General features: G+C 27.9%; 1 protein-coding gene across 1 annotated transcript in view; it reads right to left on the reverse strand.

Annotated features, from left to right (window-relative positions):
- Window positions 1-1,157: 1,157 nt before the first annotated feature.
- LOC142232670 (uncharacterized) overlaps window positions 1,158-22,618 on the reverse strand; it is a 29,867-nt gene continuing 8,406 nt past the window's right edge. The window contains exon 2 of the mRNA XM_075303318.1: window positions 1,158-1,356. Coding sequence (XP_075159433.1) covers window positions 1,158-1,356 — 199 coding nt within the window. The remainder of the gene's footprint in view (window positions 1,357-22,618) is intronic.

Raw genomic sequence — 22,618 nt, forward strand, 5'->3', positions numbered from 1 at the left:
GTTAAAGTTGCATGTCTTTGAGCTAAGGTTAATTTTCCTTAAAAGAAACACATTTTAGGTTTAAAGAAATCCTTCATAAATTAACTGAAATATTGAATGTTTAGATTTAAGATAAAAACGCTTCAAATATAGGCTAAGATTTATTGTGAGGATTTAGCGCCTTTGGTTTAAAGATTTTTTGAAATTAAGAAAATATTTTTTACTTTATTTAGTCCACATACACCCAGAGAAGGAATATGGTCACCTCAACCATGTGTCAAGAGCAAAATGTCATTTTTGAATGGTGACCATTTAACATGTTTGTCGCAACCATGTTATTTTCTCGGACATTATGTGTCTGATTTTGGCAAGCATATTATTTTTGGCGAGAAAACAACATTTTTGCCATAAACATGTTACATGGTCACCATCCAAAAATAACATTTTGCTCTTGAAACATGGTTGAGGTGATCATTTTCCTTCTCTGCGTGTATAGTCGTATTAAAATGATCTATTTCGATCTTTTGTATAAATCTTCAGAGTTTACGCCGCGAATTTTCATATGATTCGCGATGTATTCATACGACTTTCTTGAACGTTTAAACAGAAATTTAAGACTCTTTCTAGAAATTGAACAAACAAATTTCCCTACAAATCTAAATTTTAATGTTACAAATTCCAAATTTAACTTAGGAAACCGAAGCATAATATGTGTTTTTTTATTTTTTGATATACTTTATGAAAGCTAAGCACCGCTTCATTTACTACGCAAGACATTAAAAGAAACCTAGTAATCATTCGAGCCGTTTTTTAATCCCTCATAAAAAAAAAACAAATTTCCTGCTTTGAAGTCTAAGGAATGATGAATCACTAAGACCGTATGATAAAAAATTAATTTACTCATCAAAAATAAGCTGAAAGCAAAAAAAATATTTCCGCCAAGTTTGACGATTAAATTGAAATTGATTTGGCAAAGAACCCAACCCCCTCTATTTTATTTTAAAGTGAAGTCTCTAAAGGAAGTTTCAGTGATTACCTATAAGCTGTGGATTGGGGGGGAGTAAGAACATTTTATCGGGAAATTTATCCTAGCTTCAAAGACTACAATGGAAACTTTTTAATTTTTTACTTCTGTGGGCAATAAACGCAAAATTCCACTACACATGAAAATCCATTCATTATCCGTTGACTTGGAAAATTAATTTCATTTTAATGTTGACGTTGTTGTTCAGTACTTCGCTTAATGTGTCCACTTTCTTTGAGAAATTTTTCACCGTAGGCGACATTTTCTTGTTTTGCGTTAATGAGGTGTTTAGCAAACAATTAAGGCTGTATTTACGCCAAAATGTTAACGCCTGACCGGCAATGTCGCCTGCTCTTGTGGAATTGTTAGCGGAATCGTTGAAGCAAAAAATTGATGACTTAAGTTTTAGCTTAAAGGTACATTTGCTTGTTCCTACTCATTCCTCTTTTACGGTGAATGGCTAGCCTCATTCCCCCTGTATAGCACTTTGCAAGTTTTTCATTCTTTTGTCTTATGGCTCATGGCCAAGTTATGTTAACTATGGCATAAACTTTGTGCGGTGGCATTATGCGGGATGTATCTCAAACTTAAGAAATATTGTAGAAAAGAAAACTGTTACAATATTTGGGTTTAAACTTTTAAAGATTTCCCATAATTTTTTTCAGATTTATTTAATTTAATACTAATACAATATCATTTATAACTACCTAAACATGGATTTTGAAATTTTAATTTAAACAGCTAGATTATATTATATTAAATTAAGTTATATACCATTTTATTTCATAGAAATAAAATTTTGACAAAATTTTCTATACAAATAAAATTTTGACAAAATTTTCTATAGAAATGTAAATTTTTACAAAATATTGTAAAGAAATAAAATTTTAACAAAATTTTCTATAGAAATAAAATTTTGACAAAATATTGTAAAGAAATAAAATTTTGACAAAATTTTTTATAGAAATAAAATTTTGACAAAATTTTCTATAAAAATAAAATTTTGACAACATTTTCCATAGAAATGAATTTTTTGAAAAAACTAGAAATATAATTTTGACAAAATTCTCTATAGAATTAAAATTTTGAAAATATTTTTTATAGAAATCAAATTTTGACAAAATTTTCTATAGAAATAAAATTTGAGAAAACAAAATTATAGAAATAAAATTTTGACAAAATTTTCTATAGAAATAAAATATTGACAAAATTGGCTATAAAAATAAATTTTGGAAAACAATTTCTATAGAAATGAATTTTTGAAAAAATTTTCTATGGAAATAAAATTTTGACAAAATTTTCTATAGAAATAAAGTTTTATGAAAATGTGCTATAAAGATAAAATTTTGACAAAATTTTCTGTAGAAATAAAATGTTGATCAAATTTCCAATAGAAATAAAATTTTGAAAAAATTTTTTACAGAAGTAAAATTTTCACAAAATTTTTTATAGAAATAAAATGTTGATAAAATTTTCTATAGAAATAAAATTTTGACAAAATTTTCTATTGAAATAATATTCTATAGAAATAAAATTTAGACAAAATTTTCTATTGAAATAAAATTTTGATAAAATTTTCTAGCGAAATAAAATTGTGACAAAATTTTATATAGAAAAAAAATTTTGACAAAATTTTATGTAGAAATAAAATTTTGAAAAAAATTTGTATTGAAATAAAAAGTTGATAACATTTTCTATGGAAATAATATATTGACAAAATTTTTTTATAGAAATAAGATTTTGACAAAATTTTCCATAGAAATTAATTTTTGAAAAATTTTCTATAGAAATAAAATTTAAAAAATATTTTTTATAGAAATAAAATTTTGACAAAATTTTCTATAGAAATAAAATTTGAAAAAAAAAAAAATTAGAAATGAAATTTTGACAAAATCTATATATATAAAATTCAAATTATGTTTGTTTATTTGTTTGTTTGTTTGTATGTACCGAGTTGGCTCCGAAACGGCTGAACCGATTTACTTGAAACTTTCAGAGATCGTAGGGGTCGTTCATGTGGTGAAAATAGGGTACCTCATTTTTTGAAACCTGGTCGCGGAGGGGGACCTCCCCTTTGTCGGACTTTTTGAAAATTAGACCAAAGTTGACCGATTTGCTTGAAATTTTCATTGAAGGTTGTGTTTGGTATCTAGACAAAGATCCGCTACTTTATATTTCGATATTTGTGGCGGAGGGGGACCTCGACTTTTTTTAAAGTACAGTAAACAAACTAAAATTCTCTAAATTATCTGAGATTTACAGAGAACATGCGGTGCGGTTATGGAATTAATATGGGGTACCTGATGATTTCATATGTGGACGGAGAGGGGACCTCCCCCTTGCCCTACTTTTTGAAACTTGGAACAAAATTATGCGATTTGCTTGAAATTTTCATTGAATGTTGGGGTTGGCATCTAGACAAAAATACGCTACATTATTTTTCGATATTTGGTCGGGGAGGGGGACCACCCCTTTGACCGACTTTATTTTTAAAGTACAGTGAAAACAAAACTAAACTCCCCCGACTGAAATTTTACGGAAAAATTAGTGAGGTTATGATATTTATATCAGGTTCCTAATTTTTTAATAAAAATAAAAGGTCATAGGGAGACATCCGCTTCTCTTAAGTAACTACATACAGAGAAACAATTAAACTTTACCGAGTTACTTGAAATTTACAGAGGACTGGGGAGAGGTTACGATATTTATAGTTGATACCTGATTTTGTGATATTTGGACGGAAGAGAGGCCGCCCCTTTAGGCTTATAATTCGCTTGACATTTTCTGGGACGTTTACAAAAGATACGCTAACGCTACATCACTTTTCGATATTTGGTCGGGGAGCTATTCACTACGGTGTTTGTCGATATTGTATCGGGGAAAGTGACGTCCCTTTAAAACAATAAGCAAAATTTAAAACATCTCCGATCTACTTGAAATTTACAGGAAACGTGGGAAGAGGTGATTCAATTTATACATGATTTTTAAATTAGTATATGATTTTTCGATATCTGGTTGGAAAAGGGAAAAATTGAAATAAACTTTGTCGATTTACTTCGATTGAATTTATAGGGACCATTGAGTAGTTATGAAATTATGTTAATATATTGTACGTGATAGTCCGATATCAGGTCAGAGTGGAGCGAAGGTGGGGAGAGGGTTCCCTTTTGTCCGAGTTTTTTTTTCTTAAATTGAAAGTAGAGGGTTGTCCGTAAATGGGAATTTTATGATTTTTGCACAGGCTTCTGCCAGACTTCTTTTTAGTAAAGAACTTAAATTTACATGAAATTGGCAGAGGGTGCATCATTTTCCAACATTTTAGCAAATGTTAATGTGGTAAAATTGTTAACTACTTTTGCTTTTTCCGATTTATTAGATGGGAACAGTAATTTTTTGTATGTTATTATAATATAGTGCTTAATTTTCAGATATGTTGAGGAGAAGGATACCTTTCATTGACATACCACACTTAAAATTCACAAGAAATGTAGAAGTTTGTCCAACTAATTGAATACAGCAAATTTTTTAAGACGAACCATTTTACATATGCATATCCGCCGTATTTGTACCTATAAACGAAAGAGCAAGTAGTCCGATTTGTTTGAAAGAATTCAAATCTTTTCGATTTTGTTTTCAGCAGGAAGAATATGGTTGACTAAGTTAACGCAAAATGTTCCTACAAATACGCTTCGGAAGGCGCAGCGAAGCGGGCCGGGTTACGCTAGTTTTCTATAAAAATAAAATTTTGACAAAATATTATATAGAAATAAAATTTTGACAAAATATTATATAGAAATACAAATTTTCTATAGAAATAAAATGTTGACAAAATTTTTTATAAAAATAAAATTTTGACAAAATTTTCTGTAGAAATAAAATTTGAAAATTTTTTTTATAGAAATAAAATGTTGACATAATTTTCTATAGAAATGAATTTTTGAAAAAAAATTTTCTATGGAAATAAAATTTTGACAAAGTTTTCTATAGAAATAAAATGTTGATAAAATTTCGGATCGAAATAAACTGTTGACAAATTTTTTACAGAAATAAAATGTTGACAAAATTTTTTAAAGAAATAATATTTTAACAAAATTTTCTATAAAAAGAAAATTTTGACAAAATTTTCTATAGAAATAAAATTTTGAAAGTTGTTTACAGACAATAACAAAATTTTGACAAAATTTTCCATAGAAATAATTTTTGTAAAAAAATTTCTATAGAAATAAAGTTTTGACAAAATTCTGTATAGAAATAAAATTTTGAAAAAATTTTTATAGAAATAAAATTTTGACAAAATTATCTATAGAAATAAAATTTGAAAAAAAAAAATTATAGAAATAATCCATGCGTCCATCCAACCATCTTGCAGTCTATAGGGCTTTGCCCAAATAAATTTGACAAACATTCTTTTCCTCTGTTGGTTAAGCTACTCTTGTAGTTTAGTCAATGTATGGTTTTAAGCTGAAATAAAAAACAACAACAATGCTTAAAGAACAAAACCAACAATAACAAAACAAAACAAATGGAAAAAGAAGAGGAGGCACGCTCAAAATAAACCCAGCCATGTGAATTCAAATCGATGATTTGACAGTGGCATAGGAAAAGAGATATGTTTGTTTCGAATTTATTTCGGCATAAGCCGGCTATCAATGTAAAACCTTTTTTCGGAGGGTTCAAGTGTGGTTTTTGTTGGGTTTAATAAACTGCCTGAATTTATTCTGATAATTGGTTGATAGTTTTGCTGCAAGTAGAGGATGCTGATGAGGAATGTGGTAATTCCGAAACGTGCGTCCATCCAACCATCTTGCAGTCTATAGGGCTTTGCCCAAATAAATTTGACAAACATTATTTTCCTCTGTTGGTTAAGCTACTCTTGTAGTTTAGTCAATGTATGGTTTTAAGCTGAAATAAAAAACAACAACATAGAAATAAAATTTTGAAATAATTTTCTGTAGAATTAAAATTTTGACAAATGAACTATAAAAATAAAATTTTGACAGAATTTTCTACAGAAATAAAATGTTGGCAAACTTTTCTGTAGAAATAAAACGTTGATAAAATTTCCGATTGAAATAAAATTTTGACAAAATTTTCTATAGAAATAAAATTTTGTCAAAATTGTCTATAGAAATAAAATTTAGAAAATATTTTTATAGAAATAAAATTTTTTATTGCAGCTTAAAACCATACATTGACTAAACTACAAGTGTAGTTTAATCAACAGAATTTATTTCGGCATAAGCCGGCTATCATACAAAACCTTTTTTCGGAAGGTTCAAGTGTGGTTCATTGTTGGGTTTAATGAACTGCCTGAATTTATTCTGATAATTGGTTGATAGTTTTGCTGCAAGTAGAGGATGCTGATGAGGAATGTGGTAATTCCGAAACGTACGTCCATCCAACCATCTTGCAGTCTATAGGGCTTTGCCCAAAAAATTTGACAAACATTCTTTTCCTCTGTTGGGTAAGCTACTCTTATAGTTTAGTCAACACAATGGTTTTAAAGCTGAGATCAAAAAACAAATAAAAATTTGAAAAAAAAAAAAATTCTAAAGAAATAAAATTTTGACAAAATTGTTTTATAGAAATAAACTGTTGACAACATTTTCTGTAGAAATAAAATGCTGAATTTCTAAAGAAATAAAATTTTAACAAAATTTTCTATATAAATGAAATTTTGAGAATCTATTCTATAGAAATAACATTTTGACAAAATTCTATACAAATAAAATTTTGACAAAATTTTCCATTGATATGAATTTTTAAAAATTTTTCTATAGAACTAAAATTTTCAAGAAAAAAATTTTAAGAAATAAAATTTTAACAAAATGTTCTATAGAAGTAAAATTTGAATTTTTTTTTATGGAAATAAAATTTTGACATAATTTTCTACAAAAATAAAATTTTGACAAAATTTGTTATAAAATTCAATTTTGGGAAAAAATTTCTATAGAAAATAATTTAAAAAAAAAATTCTATGGAAGCACAATTTTGACAAAATTTTCTATAGAAATAGAATGTTGACAAAAGTGCTATAAAAATAAACTTTTGACAAAATTTTCTATAGAAATAACATTTTGACAAAATATATTCTATAAAAATACAAAAAAAAAAAAATAAAATTTTTACAAAATTTTCCATAGAAATAAAATTTTGACAAAATTTCCTATAGAATTAGAATTTTGACAAAATTTTATATAGAAATACAATTATGACAAACTTTTCTATAGAAATAAAAAAAAATTCTTTTCTTTTTTTCTTAGAAATAAAATTTGGTACATTGATCTGACCGCTAAATAGCAGTGTAGGGTTATAATATCCCATTCGCACTATGCATTCACATTGGCTTTCATATAATTTCAATTACTGCCTAACAAATTAATGACCATGGTTACGATGCAAAACAAACCTTTTAAAAAGCCGTGAAAATGAAAGAAATTAAAGTAAAACGAAACCAAAGTGAAAAATATCCTAGAAAGTAAATCGTCTAGCATTACAAAGTGGCAATAAAGACTCATTTGGTAGTGGCGTTTGATTTTGATTTATATTCCCCAGCCGTGGAAGGATTGTAGCGGTTATTTACCTTACTTAGGTTACGCCATTCTTTATTTTTATTGTTTTCATTATTAAAGTTGGAAAATTAGCTTGAAAACTTCTGTTTATTTTTCCACGCTTCGCAGACCTGTCAACAGGAAAATAATAACAAAATATACAAAGGCTACTTGAATATAAGCAAGAGACTTGGTAAAAGTAGGAAGAAAATTGAGAAAAAAGAAAAAAAAATGTGAGTATTATAGAGTTCTTAACCACACCGTTTGCTGACGAAAGATTTTTAGACACTGGGTATAATGAAGTTGGGGGTTTCCAAACAAATCGTATAGGGTTTATATGTTTATATGGGCAAAAATTTAGAACTTGTTGTTGAATCGTTTTTATTTATTTCTCTAAATTATTTTGATGTCCTTCAAAGTAATCTCCTTCCGATAAAAATTACACTTATGACTACGGTTTTTTCAAATCCTATAAACACATAAAAATAGGCCCCTTCTGGTTTCCAATCGTGCCAAAAATTATATACGAAAATTTTAAGAACATTTTACCAAAAATCTACCAAATTATACATTTTTATTAAAAGTTTTTGATCAAAATTTTTCCAGAATTTTATTTTTTTAGAAAATGTTGTCAAAATGTTATTTCTCTAGAAAATTTTGTTAATTTTTTTTCTATAGAAATGTTTGTCAAAATTTTATTTCTTTAGAAAATTTGGTAAAAATGTACATCTATAGAGAATTTAGTCAAAATTTTAATTCTCTAGAAAACATAGTCAAAATTCTAATTTTCTAGAAAATTTTGTCCAATTAATAACATTTTGAAATTTCTGATCCAGAAAATTCTGATAAAATTTTATTTCTCTAGAAAATTTTACCAAAATTTTATTTCTATAGAAAATTTTGCCAAAATCTTATTTCTATAGAAAAAAAAATATTTCTATAGAAAATTTTGAAAAAATTGTATTTCTATAAAAAAATTAAGTACATCTTAGTTGGAGAGGAATGATTTGCCAAATCTACCAAATTATCAAAAATTCTAGCAACTGTGGCAACCGCGACAATTGACAATATGTTATTTATATAATATAAAATTTTATATATAAAATGTTGATAAAATTTTCTTTAGAAGTAAAGTGTTGTCAGAATTTTATTTCTATAGAAATTTTTGAAAACTTATTTTTCTACAGAAAAATTTGTCCAAATTGTATTTCTATAGAAAATGTTGTCATAAATTTACTTCTATAGAAAATTTTGCCAACATTTTATTTCTGTAGAAAATGTTGTCAAAATTTTATTTCTATAGACAATTTGGTCAATATTTTATTTCAATAGAAAACTTGGTCAATATTTTATTTCTATAGAAAATTTTGTCAAAATTTTATTTCTGTAGGAAATTTTGTCAAAATTCTATTTCTATAGAAAATGTTGTCAAAACGTTATTTTTATAGCAAATTTATGAAGTACATCTTAGTTGGAGAGGTACCAAGAATTCTACCAATCCACCAAATAGACAATATTGAAAAAAATAAATTTTATTTCTATATACAATTTTCTCAATAAATAAATTTATGAAGTACCTCTTAGTTGGGTGAGTATCAAGAATTCTACCAATCCACCAAATAGACAATATTGAAAAAAATAAATTTTATTTCTATATAAAATTTTCTCAATATTTTATTTCTATAGAAAATGTTCTCAAAATTTTATTTCTATAGAAAATTGTCTCAAAATTTTATTTCTATTGAACATTTTCTCAAAATTTTATTTCTATGGAAAATTTTGTCAAAAATTTTATTTCTATGGAAAATTCTGTCAAAATTTTATGTCTATAGAAAATTTTGTCAAAATTTTAGTTCTTTAGAAAATTTTGTCAAAATTTTATTTCTATAGAAAATTTGTCAAAATTCTATTTCTATAGAAAATTTTGTCAAAAATTTGATTTCTATAGAAAATTTTCTCAAAATTTCATTTCTATAGAAAATTTTGTCAAAATTTTATTTCTATAGAAAATTTTTTCAAAATTTTATTTCTATAGAAAATTTTCTCAAAATTTTATTTCTATAGAAAATTTTCTCAAAATTTTGTTTCTATAGAAAATTTTGTCAAAATTTTATTTCTATAGATTTTTTTTTCAAAATTTTTTCTCTATAGAAAGTTTTCATAATTGGATTTCCATAGAAAATTTTCTCAAAATTTTATTTCTATAGAAAATTTTGTCAAAATTTGATTTCTATAGAAAATTTTCTCAAAATTTCATTTCTATAGAAAATTTTGTCAAAATTTTATTTCTATAGAAAATTTTCTCAAAATTTTATTTCTATAGAAAATTTTCTCAATATTTTGTTTCTATAGAAAATTTTGCCAAAATTTTATTTCTATAGAAATTTTTTTCAAAATTTTATCTCTATAGAAAGTTTTCTCAAAATTTTATTTCTATAGAAAATTTTCTCAAAATTTTATTTCTATAGAACATTTTCTCAAAATTTTGTTTCTATAGAAAATTTTGTCAAAATTTTATTTCTATAGAAATTTTTTTCAAAATTTTTTCTCTATAGAAAGTTTTCATAATTTGATTTCCTTAGAAAATTTTCTCAAAATTTTATTTCTATAGAAAATTTTGTCAAAATTTGATTTCTATAGAAAATTTTCTCAAAATTTCATTTCTATAGAAAATTTTCTCAAAATTTTATTTCTATAGAAAAGTTTCTCAAAATTTTATTTCTATAGAAAATTTTCTCAAAATTTTATTTCTATAGAAAATTTTCGCAAAATTTTGTTTCTATAGAAAATTTTGTCAAAATTGTAGTTCTGTGGAAGATTTTATAGTCGACACGCACTACGAACTTACTTCCAAAATATTCTAAGAAGCTTGTAAAGTGGTCTTAAAATCTGTGAAAAATATGGTCGGATATTATATTTTTTCTGCACGTGCACACGTGCTCGCCACTGTAAGTCTTTGTATACAATGAAATGGCGTGAAACCATTTATGTACATTACAGTTTGCAAGGACTCCTTTTCACTAACCCATTAATATTTAATTTTCGTGAAGAAAAAACTATGTCTTTCAGTTTCTACGAGTTGTTGGCAAATTTTAATTTCATGAGAAATTTCGTAGTTGTCTGGATAGGAGTTTTCTTTAGAACAATTTGTTCGCTTTTCTTTGCGAGTTTAAGCAACGACATCTTTTCTACTTAATTGTCAAAACTTCTTGGGAAAATATTTACAATTCATAAGAAAGCAATCCTTAAAAATAAAAGAAAACAAAATATATTCCAAACATTTTACTTGTATGAATATAAGAATACCCTACTTTTGAACTATTACCCGGTAAAGTAGTGCCCTTTTTCGCAGAGTTAAGACTTTAAAGGGCATTAAACAAAAATGAAATGACAATCATCAACCAAGAAATTTTCCATTTGCCTGGGTCTTTCTCGGGCATTTTCTTTTGTTACTGTTATAATTAAGTTTGTTTCTTCTCAACGCGTTGTTGTGAAATATCTGCTAAGGACATATTTCATAGAAACAGTCCTTGTGTTTTTTGTTTTGCTTTCCTTTTATATCCTTCCTTTCTCTCTGTCCATCTGTTTGCAGTCTCTGCAACGAGCACACCATAAGTCCTAATGGGGCATTTACGTCTTACGAATTAAAAGCCCCAAACCAAACCATGAATCTGCTCCTTGTCTAGTTCACACGTAAGGATGTTGTAGTAAATTTGTGAAATTATATCTAAAGCCTGTTTGGAATTGTTAACGAGCTCAGAAAATTCGAAATCAGAGTTTAAGGCTATTAAATATTAGCCACCACGACTATATCGCATTTCTTCCCATAAAATAAGATTGCTGTCGTGTTGGTGTTGGTGCTGTTGTCTCCTCCTATGTCGATTGAGTTATTAACGTTGGAAAATCAGTGTAAAATTGATTTTGATCTGCTTTTTAATTGAATTTAAAAATCACGTTCTTTTTTCTGAGTTTTCTCTTGGAAGAAAACCAGTCTTAGTTCTCATTAAATGAATGTCACGAATTTTGATGTCGGTGTCAATGTCAATGAAAACAAGTGTCCATGATTGAAACCTACACCAAGGACATTGATGTCGAATTGCGTAGAATATTTTCTCTGTTTTTTCATATCGGAGAGACATATTTATATTAGTAGTGTGTGAAGGACAATTAATATGTAAAAATGCCAATTAATTTCTTACAATGGAGAAGTAAGAATAATTTACTTAAGTGCACAGTGATGATGGAATAAGGAATTTTTAATCCAATTCAATTTAAAAATTCATAATTTTAATTAATAAAATTTTGACAAAATTTTCTATGGAAATAAAATTTTGACCAAGTTTTCTATAGAAATAAAATTTTTACAAATTTTTCTACGGAAATAAAATTTTGACAAAATTGTCCATATAAATAAAATTTTGATACAATTTTTTATAGAAATAAAATTTTGACATTTTTTTATAGAAATAAAATTTTGACATTTCAATTTTCTATAGAAAAAAAATTTAACAAAATATTCTATAGAAATAAAATTTTCTGTAGAAAAAAAATTTTGACAAAATATTCCATAGAAATAAAATTTTGACAAAATTTTCTATAGAAATAAAATTTTGACACCATTTTCTTAGACATAAAATTTTTAAAATTTTTTTTATAGATATAAAATTTTTAACAAATTTTCTATAGAAATAAAATTTTGAAAAAATTTTCAATATAAAAAAAATTTTGACAAAATTTTCTATAGAAATAAAATTTTGACAAAATTTTCTATCGAAATAAAATTTTGACAAAATTGTCCATATAAATAAAATTTTGATAAAATTTTGTATAGAACTAAAATTTTGACAACATTTTCTATAGAAAAAAAAATTTTAACAAAATATTCTATAGAAATAAAATTTTCTATAGAAAAAAGTTATGACAAAATATTTCATAGAAATAAAATTTTGACAAAATTTTCTGTAAAAATAAAATTTTGACAAAATTTTCTATAGAAATAGAATCTTGACAAAATTTTCTATAGAAATTGAATTTTGACAAAATTTTGACAACATTTTCTATAGAAATAAAATTTTGAAAAATTTTTCTATACAAAGAAAATGTGGAGAAAATTTTCTATAGAAATAAAATGTTGACAAAATTTTCTATAGATATAGAATTTTGAAAAAAATTTGAATAGAAATAAAATGTTGACAAAATTTTCTATAGAATTTTTTTATGTGCACAAAATTTTCTATAGAAATAAAATTTTGACAAAATTTTCTATGGAAATAGAATTTTGACAACATTTTCTATACAACTAACATTTTGAGAAAATTTTCTATAGAATTAAAATTTTGACAAAATTTTCTATAGAAATAGAATTTTGAAAAAATTTCAATAGAAATAAAATTTTGACAAAATTTTCGATAGAAATAAAATGTTGACAAAATTTTCTATAGAAATAATATTTAAAAAAAAAATTCAGTAGAAATAAAATGTTGACAAAATTTTCTATATAAATAAAATTTTGACAAAATTTTCTATATAAATAAAATTTTAACAAAATTTTCTATAGAAATACAATTTTGACAAAATTTTCTATACAAATAACATTTTGATAAAATTTTCTATAGAAATAAAATGTTGACAAAATTTTCAATAGAAATAAAATGATGATAAAATTTTCTATATAAATAAAATTTTGGCCAAATTTTCTATAGAAATAGAATTTTGAAAAAATTTCAATAGAAATAAAATTTTGACAAAATTTTCGATAGAAATAAAATGTTGACAAAATTTTCTATATAAATAAAATTTTGACAAAATTTTCTATAGAAATAAAATTAAAAAAAAAAAATCAATAGAAATAAAATGTTGACAAAATTTTCTATATAAATAAAATTTTGACAAAATTTTCTATAAAAATAAAATGTTGACAAAATTTTAAATAGAAATAAAATGTTGACAAATTTTTCTATATAAATAAAATTTTGACAAAATTTCCTATAGATATAGAATTGTGAAAAAATTTTCAATAGAAATAAAATTTTGACAAAATTTTCTATAGAAAGAAAATGTGCACAAGATTTTCAATAGAAATAAAATTTTGACAAAATTGCCTATATAAATAAAATTTTGATAACATTTTCTATAGAAATAGAATTTTGGCAAAATTTTATATAGAAATACAATTTTGATAAAATTTTCTATAGAAATAAAATTTTGACAAAATTTGCTATAGAAATAAAATCTTGACAAAATTTTCTATAGAAAGAAAATATGCACAAAATTTTCTATAGAAATAAAATTTAAAAAAATCCAATAGGAATAAAATGTTGACAAAATTTTCTATATAAATAAAATTTTTACAAAATTTTCTATAGAAATAAAAATTTTGACAAAATTTTCTATAGAAATAAAATTTTGACAAAATTTTCTATAGAAACAAAAAATTTAACAAAATATTCCATAGAAATAAAATTTTGTCAAAATTTTCTATATAAATAAAATTTTGACAAAATTTTCTATAGAAATAGAATTTTGAAAAAATTTTCAATAGAAATAAAATTTTGACAACATTTTCTATAGAAATAAATTGTTGACTACATTTTCTATAGAAAGAAAATGTTCACAAAATTTTCTATAGAAATAAAATTTTGACAAAATTTTCAATAGAAATAAAATGTTGACAAAATTTTCTATATAAATAAAATTTTGACAAAATTTTCTATAGAAATACAATTTTGACAAAATTTTCTATAGAAAGACAATTTTGATAAAATTTTCTATTGAAATAAAATTTTATCAAATTTTTCTATAGAAATAAAAACAAGTATATACGGCCGTAAGTGCGGTCAGGCCGAATCTTATGTACCCTCTACCATGGATTGCGTAGAAAGTTCTACTAAAGACTGTCATCCACAATCGAATTATTTGGGTTGTGGTAATACTAACCGCTAGCAAGGTATCTTAAAACTTCTTAACACCGTCTTCTAAATTGTAAGTTAGTCCAAAATTGTATTCCTATTGATAATTTTTTCAAAAAATTATTTCTATAGAAAATTTTGTCAAAATTTTATTTCTATAGAAAATTTTGTATTTTTTTTTGTTTTTATAGAAAACATTTTATTTCTATAAAAAATTTTATTTCTACAGAAAATTTTCTCAAAATTTTATTTCTACAGCAAATTTTCTCAAAATTTGAAGTATTCGAGATTTTATCGAAATGTAGATCTAAATGCAAAGTTGTGCAGAGTATATTATAGTCGGCCCGGTATTTTGTTTTTTACTAAAAATTGTGTTTCTTCCCATAACGTTAGATTTAAATTTTAATAACATAGAATTTGTACAAGTGTATACAATTTTGTCTAAATCGGTTCAGGTTCAGGTTCAGGTTCAAATGCATGCATATGGGATTATAAACCTTTATATAGCTGGCAGTTGCGGTACCAATATAGAAGTACACAATAGAAGTACAAATTAGTGGTGCTAAAATGAGATTTAGTTACTCGTATATTACCCGGAGTCGACTCCGGAGTCGGAGTCGAGGCTGATGAAAAATGCTGGAGTCGGAGTCGAGCATAATTGGCTCGACTCCACAGCCCTGGTTATTAGTGTCCATATAGACACCCAGAAAAAAGTGACCCCTTCTTTAAGTTAAAATGAACTCATTGTGAAGAAAGTTGAACTTCGTATAGCGCCAAAGACATTTTTATTTGTTTGAACGATGTGATTTTCGTAGAAATTAGGAATAATGCATTCCATATATTAGTTAACATTTTCCTATATTTATATACCACTATACTACAGAATGAAAAAATTTAACTAATTTGAATTCATATATGGAATGATTTTATTGAAATTTTTTCATTCATTTCGACAAATCTTACACATTTGTGGTAAAACTTTTACTTCATAATTAGAACTGCTTACCTTCGTTTTTAAATACAATTTTATTTTCAATAAAAGACATGTTTTATTAATATATTGAATATATTTATTAAGAATCAACAGCATCGAATCTCTTTGAAATATTAGTTTATTATTCCACTATTTCCAATTTCCGTGTGATATTATCAACTGTAAAACGCACTTTTTCTTCTTCTTGTACTTTTCACTTTTAATAAGTTGCTGCCTAACGATTTTGTCCTCCTTTTACAATTTTAATACCTACAAATATAAAAAATCATAAAACATTTTTGTTGCAAAAGGTTAGCGTCACTGAATATTACCTGATAATTGAAGATTCCAAAATGAAGACAAATGAAAGGGTTGTTATTCTGCTGGTGTTTTCTTTCTTTATACACTATCACGAACATTGATAGATTTATTTAAAAAAAACGAAAATTTTTCTCACTAATTTAAAATAACAAATATTTTATATATTTTATTTGTTATTTATTATATTATTTTACCATATTATTTTTTAACAATCTCTCCGTATACCAAAACAACGCGATTCCAACTAAAAAAACAACCGACGCGCAAATATATCGATTACGATGACAGGTCTCGATTACAGGTAGACAATAGAAATTTAGGAAAATTTCCTATATTCTAACAAGTGTGTTTCCTTAAGTTTTGAAAGGATTGCATACTTCTTAGTACGAATGAACTAAAATATTTTTCTATGCCAAGTGTTGTTCGTATGTATGAAAAACTTTCTATTATAAAGGAAGTCGCAATTATCATTTTATAAGAAATTTTACTAATTTTGAGGAAACTTGGTTTTAGTTCGGTTTTTGTTTATTTTTACGAATGCTTTGTTATCGGTGAATAAAATTTTCTTTTTCAGTAGTAAATTCTTATACCCAGCGAAGAAAATAGTATGAGTAAAATTCCATGCCTTATTCTAGTTAATGAACTATTCCTAACTGCTTACAGTTTAGGATTTTTTTACTGAAACGAGTAAATTTTATTAGTTTTCACAAAAATTTACCTTAATGGAAATAAAATGGATAAACTATATTGATGAAAATTTTTTCCTTTAGTTTCGAAGGCACTTTTTTCTGAGTGGATACACAAAACACAAAATTTCAACTGAATCTGATGAAATTTTCTCCTTTTCTCCTCCAATAGGCTTCAAAACCAAATCTGCGAATCGGTTTATATGGGGGCTATATATGATTATTGGCCGATATGGACCAATTTTGGCATGCTTGTTAAAGCCCATGTACTAAAACACCACGTACCAAATTTCCAGCGGCTCGGATGAAAATTGCTTCTCTTAGAGGCTCCGCCAGCCAAATCTGGGGATCGGTGTATGTGGGGGCTATATATAATTATATACCGATATGGATCAATTTTGGATGGTTGTTGGAGACTGTATACTAACACCATGTACCAAATTTCAGCCGAATCAGATGAAATATGCCTCTCTTAGTGGATCCGCAAGCCAAATCTGGGGATCGGTTTATATGGGGGCTACATATAATTCTGGGCCGATGTGGATGAATTTTTGCAATGTTGTTTGAGACCATATACAAAATTTCAGCCGGATCGGATGAAATATGCTTCTCTTAAAGGCTCCGCAAGTCAAATCTGGAGATCGGTTTATATGGGGGCTAAACGTAAAAGTTGACGGATATGGATCCGCAATCCAAATCTGGGGATCGGTTTATATGGGGGCTATATAGAATTATGGCATGCCCGCCTAGCATACACCAGGTCGTGGGTTTGATTCCTGCTTCGACCGAACACCAGAAAGTTTTTCAGCGGTGGATTATCCCACCTCAGTAATGCTGGTGACATTTCTGAGGGTTTCTAAGTGGTTTCACTGCAATGTGGAACGCCGTTCGGACTCGGCTATAAAAAGGAGGTCCCTTGTCATTGAGCTTAACATCGAATAGGGCAGCATTCAGTGATAATGTGCTATCACAATGGACTGAATAGTCTAAGTGAGCCTGAGCCCGGACTGCCACCTAACCTAACCTAACCTACATCAATAACAACTACTTGTGCCAAGTTTCAAGTTGATAGCTTGTTTCGTTCAGAAGTTAGCGTGATTTCAACAGACGGACGGACATGCCCAGATCGACTCAGAATTTCACCACAACCCAGAATATATAACCTACTTCGACCATAGAAATTTCTTCGATAAGCTGTCAGTAAATTGTTCTGAATACGTATGGGTATTAATGTCTGCACGTTTCCTGCATCAATTTCAATATCACACACACACACACAATTTGTCCTTGCAATTTTGTATTAATACTCACAATCAATCTTTGTATTATTGACAGTAATTTTATTTCATTTGTGTATATGCATAGAGTTGAGGTTGTTATATTTAATAGACATTGGCAGCAATTTATTATAATTGAATACATTCGTATAAATTTTACGTGACAACAATTTCAATTAAAGGTTTAACATTCAAAAGTGTTTTAATCTTTTGATTAAATTGCCCCCCTTTGAACATTAATGGAAGGAAATCCCATTGGTTCAACCAACAAGAAAATGGGAACCAACCATGAAATGTAGGTTTAATTTAGAAAGATGTAATTAAAATATTCCACTAATTGCAAACATAATTCAAATAAATTAATACTCTTTGTTAAATTGAAGAAAATTATTGCTTTCCTGTTGCTTAAGAAAAATTCATATTTTGAAGGAAAACAAGTATATACAGCAGTACACGCAAAGAAAAAAAAAACGTTTAGAAAACGTGTACCGAAAACGTTTTTGTTTTGTTAGAGTTTTTTGAATTGCTTCGAAAATGTTAAACTTTTATCACCAAAACAATTCGTTTGTTACAAAATTTTTATTTTTTCATTAAAAAAAGTTATTTTTGAAACAACAACACAGTCCATTTTGTTTATATCAAACACTGTTCTTTTCTGACTTTAGGTCTTTAATAAGACACATTTTACAGTTCAAAATTTAATATACTACAATGTAATGTTGAACATTTTTTCGGAAGCTTCCGAACAAATCTGGAATATATGTGAAAAAAACAATAAAAAAACTTTGGTCGAAGCAGGGATCGAACCCACGACCCTTGGCATGCAAGTCGGACGTAGCAACCACTGCTCCACGGTGCCAAACTAAATGTTTGTTTCTGTTAAATAAACTTTGTTTATTCGGTTCGTGGGCGCCGCAAGCTATGCTATATAAATATAACTTATATTGATATTTATCTATTGATGACCATAACAGGTACATAGCTCAGTGGTTAGTGTGTTGGCTTACAAAGTGCATGGTCCGCGGTTCGATTCTCCGTCCAGGCGAAAGGTAAAAAAATTTTAAAAATTTATAAAATCGTATAATTTCTTCTACATTGTTGGTAGTACAGGAAAAGGTGTTAAGAACTAAAAAACCTCGTGGATGTGACAAAGATGTGAGGGAAAATGCAATTAGCAAGAAAACAATGTTTTTTTTTTTGAGTTTGCCTTTATGAAATTGTTTTTACATCCTGGAAAAGAATAAACGTTTATCACAAAAAGTATACACTTTTCTTCCAAATACACTTCCTTACAGCGAAAAGCAAATGAGAAACGAACTTTGTTTGTCTAAAATTTCGTTTGGGAGGAAAGAATTATTTTTTTGCGTATAAGTTAGGCCGCGCCGATTCTTAAATACCCACCACCATGAATCAAATATGCTAGTTTCCATGGAAAACTCTTCGTCGTAGCGGGTTACTTGATAATATATAGAATGATAATATTTAGAAATTATTAAATAACGCCTTGATTTGAAATCTAAAATATATAGATTTTTACGCCCATTATTCAAATGATTAGAAGAAGTAAAATCTGGAAATTTTACTTTCAGTTTCAAGCTATTTTCATGATCAGTGCTCCTTCTATACCCACAAGAAATGAAATCGGTCTATATGGAGGCCTTACCAACTGGACCGATAAAAACTAAATCCGTTAAAATTCTGACAAATCAAATAAACACTACGGTTTATATAAGCCCAAGGAGTTAAATCGGGAAAGCAGTCTATATGGGAGCTATGCCAAAAACATGCACTGATACACAAACCCAGTAAAAAAAAGCATCGCCAAAAAAGTAATGAAAATGTTCTTTTTGGATCCGGAAGTGGTGCAAAATTGACGCAGAAGCGATGAATTTAACACGGGTTTGTCATAGGACGGAAGTCCTCCATTTCAACAGCCGTTGCACTGAATTTGCATCACTTCTTTAGGTCTGATCCGAATTCAATGTTTTGGATGTAAATTAAAAAAATCTGTGATATTTTGTCAAATAAATAATTTTTATAATTTTTTATAATTTTTAATGGATTCTAACGCTTGTCGGAAATGTTTGACCTGAAATATTTTCTAAAATTCACAATTTTTTCAGATTGGATTTAGCATTTTTATATCCTTCACCACTATTGTGGTACAGGGTATAATAAGTTTGTGCATTTGTATGTAACGCCAAGAAATAGTGGTCATAGACTCATCTTTTAGTATACCGATCGGCTTAGAATTAAATTCTGAGTCGATTTAGCGATGTCCGTCTGTCCGTCCGTCCGTCTGTCTGTATATGTAATTTTGTGCACAAAGTTTAATTTAAGTCCGATCGTCCTCAAATTTGGCAGAGGGCCGTTTCTTGGGACAGAGACAATCGCTATTGGTTTTGGAAAAAATCGGTTCAGATTTAGATATAGCTGCCATATATATTTATCCCCGATGTGGTCATAGTTAGCGTGTTTATCAAACGATTTTCTTGAAATACCGTACATTCAAATATTTTATGAATCTCGAAAATCTTGCAAAATATCAGCCAAATCGGTTCAGATTTAGATATAGCTCCCATATATATCTTTCGACCGATATGGACTTATATGGCCCCAGAAGCCAGATTTTTGGCCGAATTTGGTTGAAATTTTGCACTAGGAGTACAATTAGTAGTATAGTCAAGTGTGCCAAATTTGATTGAAATCGGTTCAGATTTAGATATAGCTCCCATATATATCTTTCGCCCGATATGGACTAATATGGTCCTAAAAACCAGAGCTTTGGCCCAATTTGGTTGAAATTTTGCACAGGGAGTAGATTTAGCATTGTAGCTATGCGTGCCAAATTTGATTGAAATCGGTTCAGATTTAGATATAGCTTCCATATATATTTTTCGCCCGATATGGACTTATATGGCCCAAGAAGCCAGAGTTTTGGCCCAATTTGGTTGAAATTTTGCACTAGGAGTACAAATAGTAATATAGTCATGTGTGCCAAATTTGATTGAAATCGGTTCAGATTTAGATATAGCTCCCATATATATGTTTTTCTGATTTCGACAAAAATGGTCAAAATACCAACATTTTCCTTGTCAAATCGCCACTGCTTAGTCGAAAAGTTGTAAAAATGACTCTAATTTTCCTAAACTACTAATACATATATATCGAGCGATAAATCATAAATAAACTTTTGCGAAGTTTCCTTAAAATTGCTTCAGATTTAAATGTTTCCCATATTTTTTTACTAAAATTGTGTTCCACCCTAGTGCATTAGCCAACTTAATTTTTGAGTCTATAGGTTTTGTAAAAGTCTATCAAATTCTGTCCAAATCGAGTGATATTTAAATGTATGTATTTGGGACAAACCTTTATATATAGGATGTGATATGGTATCGAAAATTTAGATCTACAAAGTGGTGCAGGGTATAATATAGTCGGCCCCGTCCGACTTTAGACTTTGCTTACTTGTTTTCGACAAAATTTAAATGATTTGTACCATTTTATGAATTCTTACTCTGTTTTTAACGTATTTGAAACAAAAAAGTTTAAATTACCCATTAACAAGTATACACAGAACTAAGTTCGGCTGGGCCGAATCTTAAATACCCACCACCATGAACCAAATATTAGGGTTTCCTTTGAAATTTCAGAAGGGCTTGAGGACTTGAGGACACTTCCCGAAGATAAATTTAAAGATTTCACCTATGAGGACTATATCAGATTCTGGATTTATAAGAACCATTTTTGGAATCATTAACATCTCTTGTAAGTGTGCAAGAAAATTATAAAATAACGTCTTGATTTGAAATCTTAAATCTGTAGAAGTAAAATCTGGATCAGTGCGCCTTCTACACCCTCAAGAAGTGAAGTCGGTCTATATGGAGGCATTACCAAATGGACCGATAAAAACTTAATCCGATACACGTTTTTGTGAGCCTAAAATACCAGAATATTTACAATTTCAGGCAAATAGGATAAAAACTTCGGATTCTAGAAGCCCCAGAAGTAAAATCGGGAAATCGGTCTATATGGGGCTATACCAAAATATGGACCGATACTCACCATTTTCGGCACACCTCTTTATGGTCCTAAAATACCTCTAGATTTCCAATTTTAGACAAATTGGATAAAAACTACGGTTTCTATAAGCCCAAGACCCCAAATCGGGAGGTCGTCTTATATGGGGACAATACCAAAACATGAACCGATACTCACAATTTTTGGCACACGTATTTGTGGTCCTACAATACCTCTAGATTTCCAATTTCAGGTAAATTGAATAAAAACTGCGGTTTCTATAAGCCCAAGAAGTAAAATCGGGAGATCGATCTATATGGGGGATATACCAAAATATGGACCGATACTCACAATTTTTGGCACACGTATTTGTGGTCCTACAATACCTCTAGATTTTTAATTTCAGGCAAATTGGATAAAAACTACGATTTCTATATGCCCAAGTCCCCAATTCGGGAGGTCGTTTTATATGGGGACCATACCAAAACATGGACCAATACTCACAATTTTGGCACACGTATTTGTGGTCCTACAATACCTCTAGATTTCCAATTTCAGGTAAATTGAATAAAAACCGCGGTTTCTATAAGCCCAAGAAATAAAATCGGGAGATCGGTATATATGGGGGCTATACCAAAACATGGACCGATACTCAACATTTTTGGCACACCTCTTTATGGTCGTAAAATACCTCTAGATTTCAAATTTCAGGCAAATTTGATAAAAACTACGATTTCTATAAGCCCATGACCCCAAATCGGGAGGTCGGTTTATATGGGGACTATACCAAAACCTGGACCGATATAGCCCATCTTCGAACTTGACCTGTCTGCAGACAAAAGACGAGTTTGTGCAAAATTTCAGCACGATTGCTTCATT

This window comes from Haematobia irritans, chromosome 1 (assembly GCF_050003625.1).
Source record: "Haematobia irritans isolate KBUSLIRL chromosome 1, ASM5000362v1, whole genome shotgun sequence".
Classification (NCBI taxonomy): Eukaryota; Metazoa; Arthropoda; class Insecta; order Diptera; family Muscidae; genus Haematobia; species Haematobia irritans.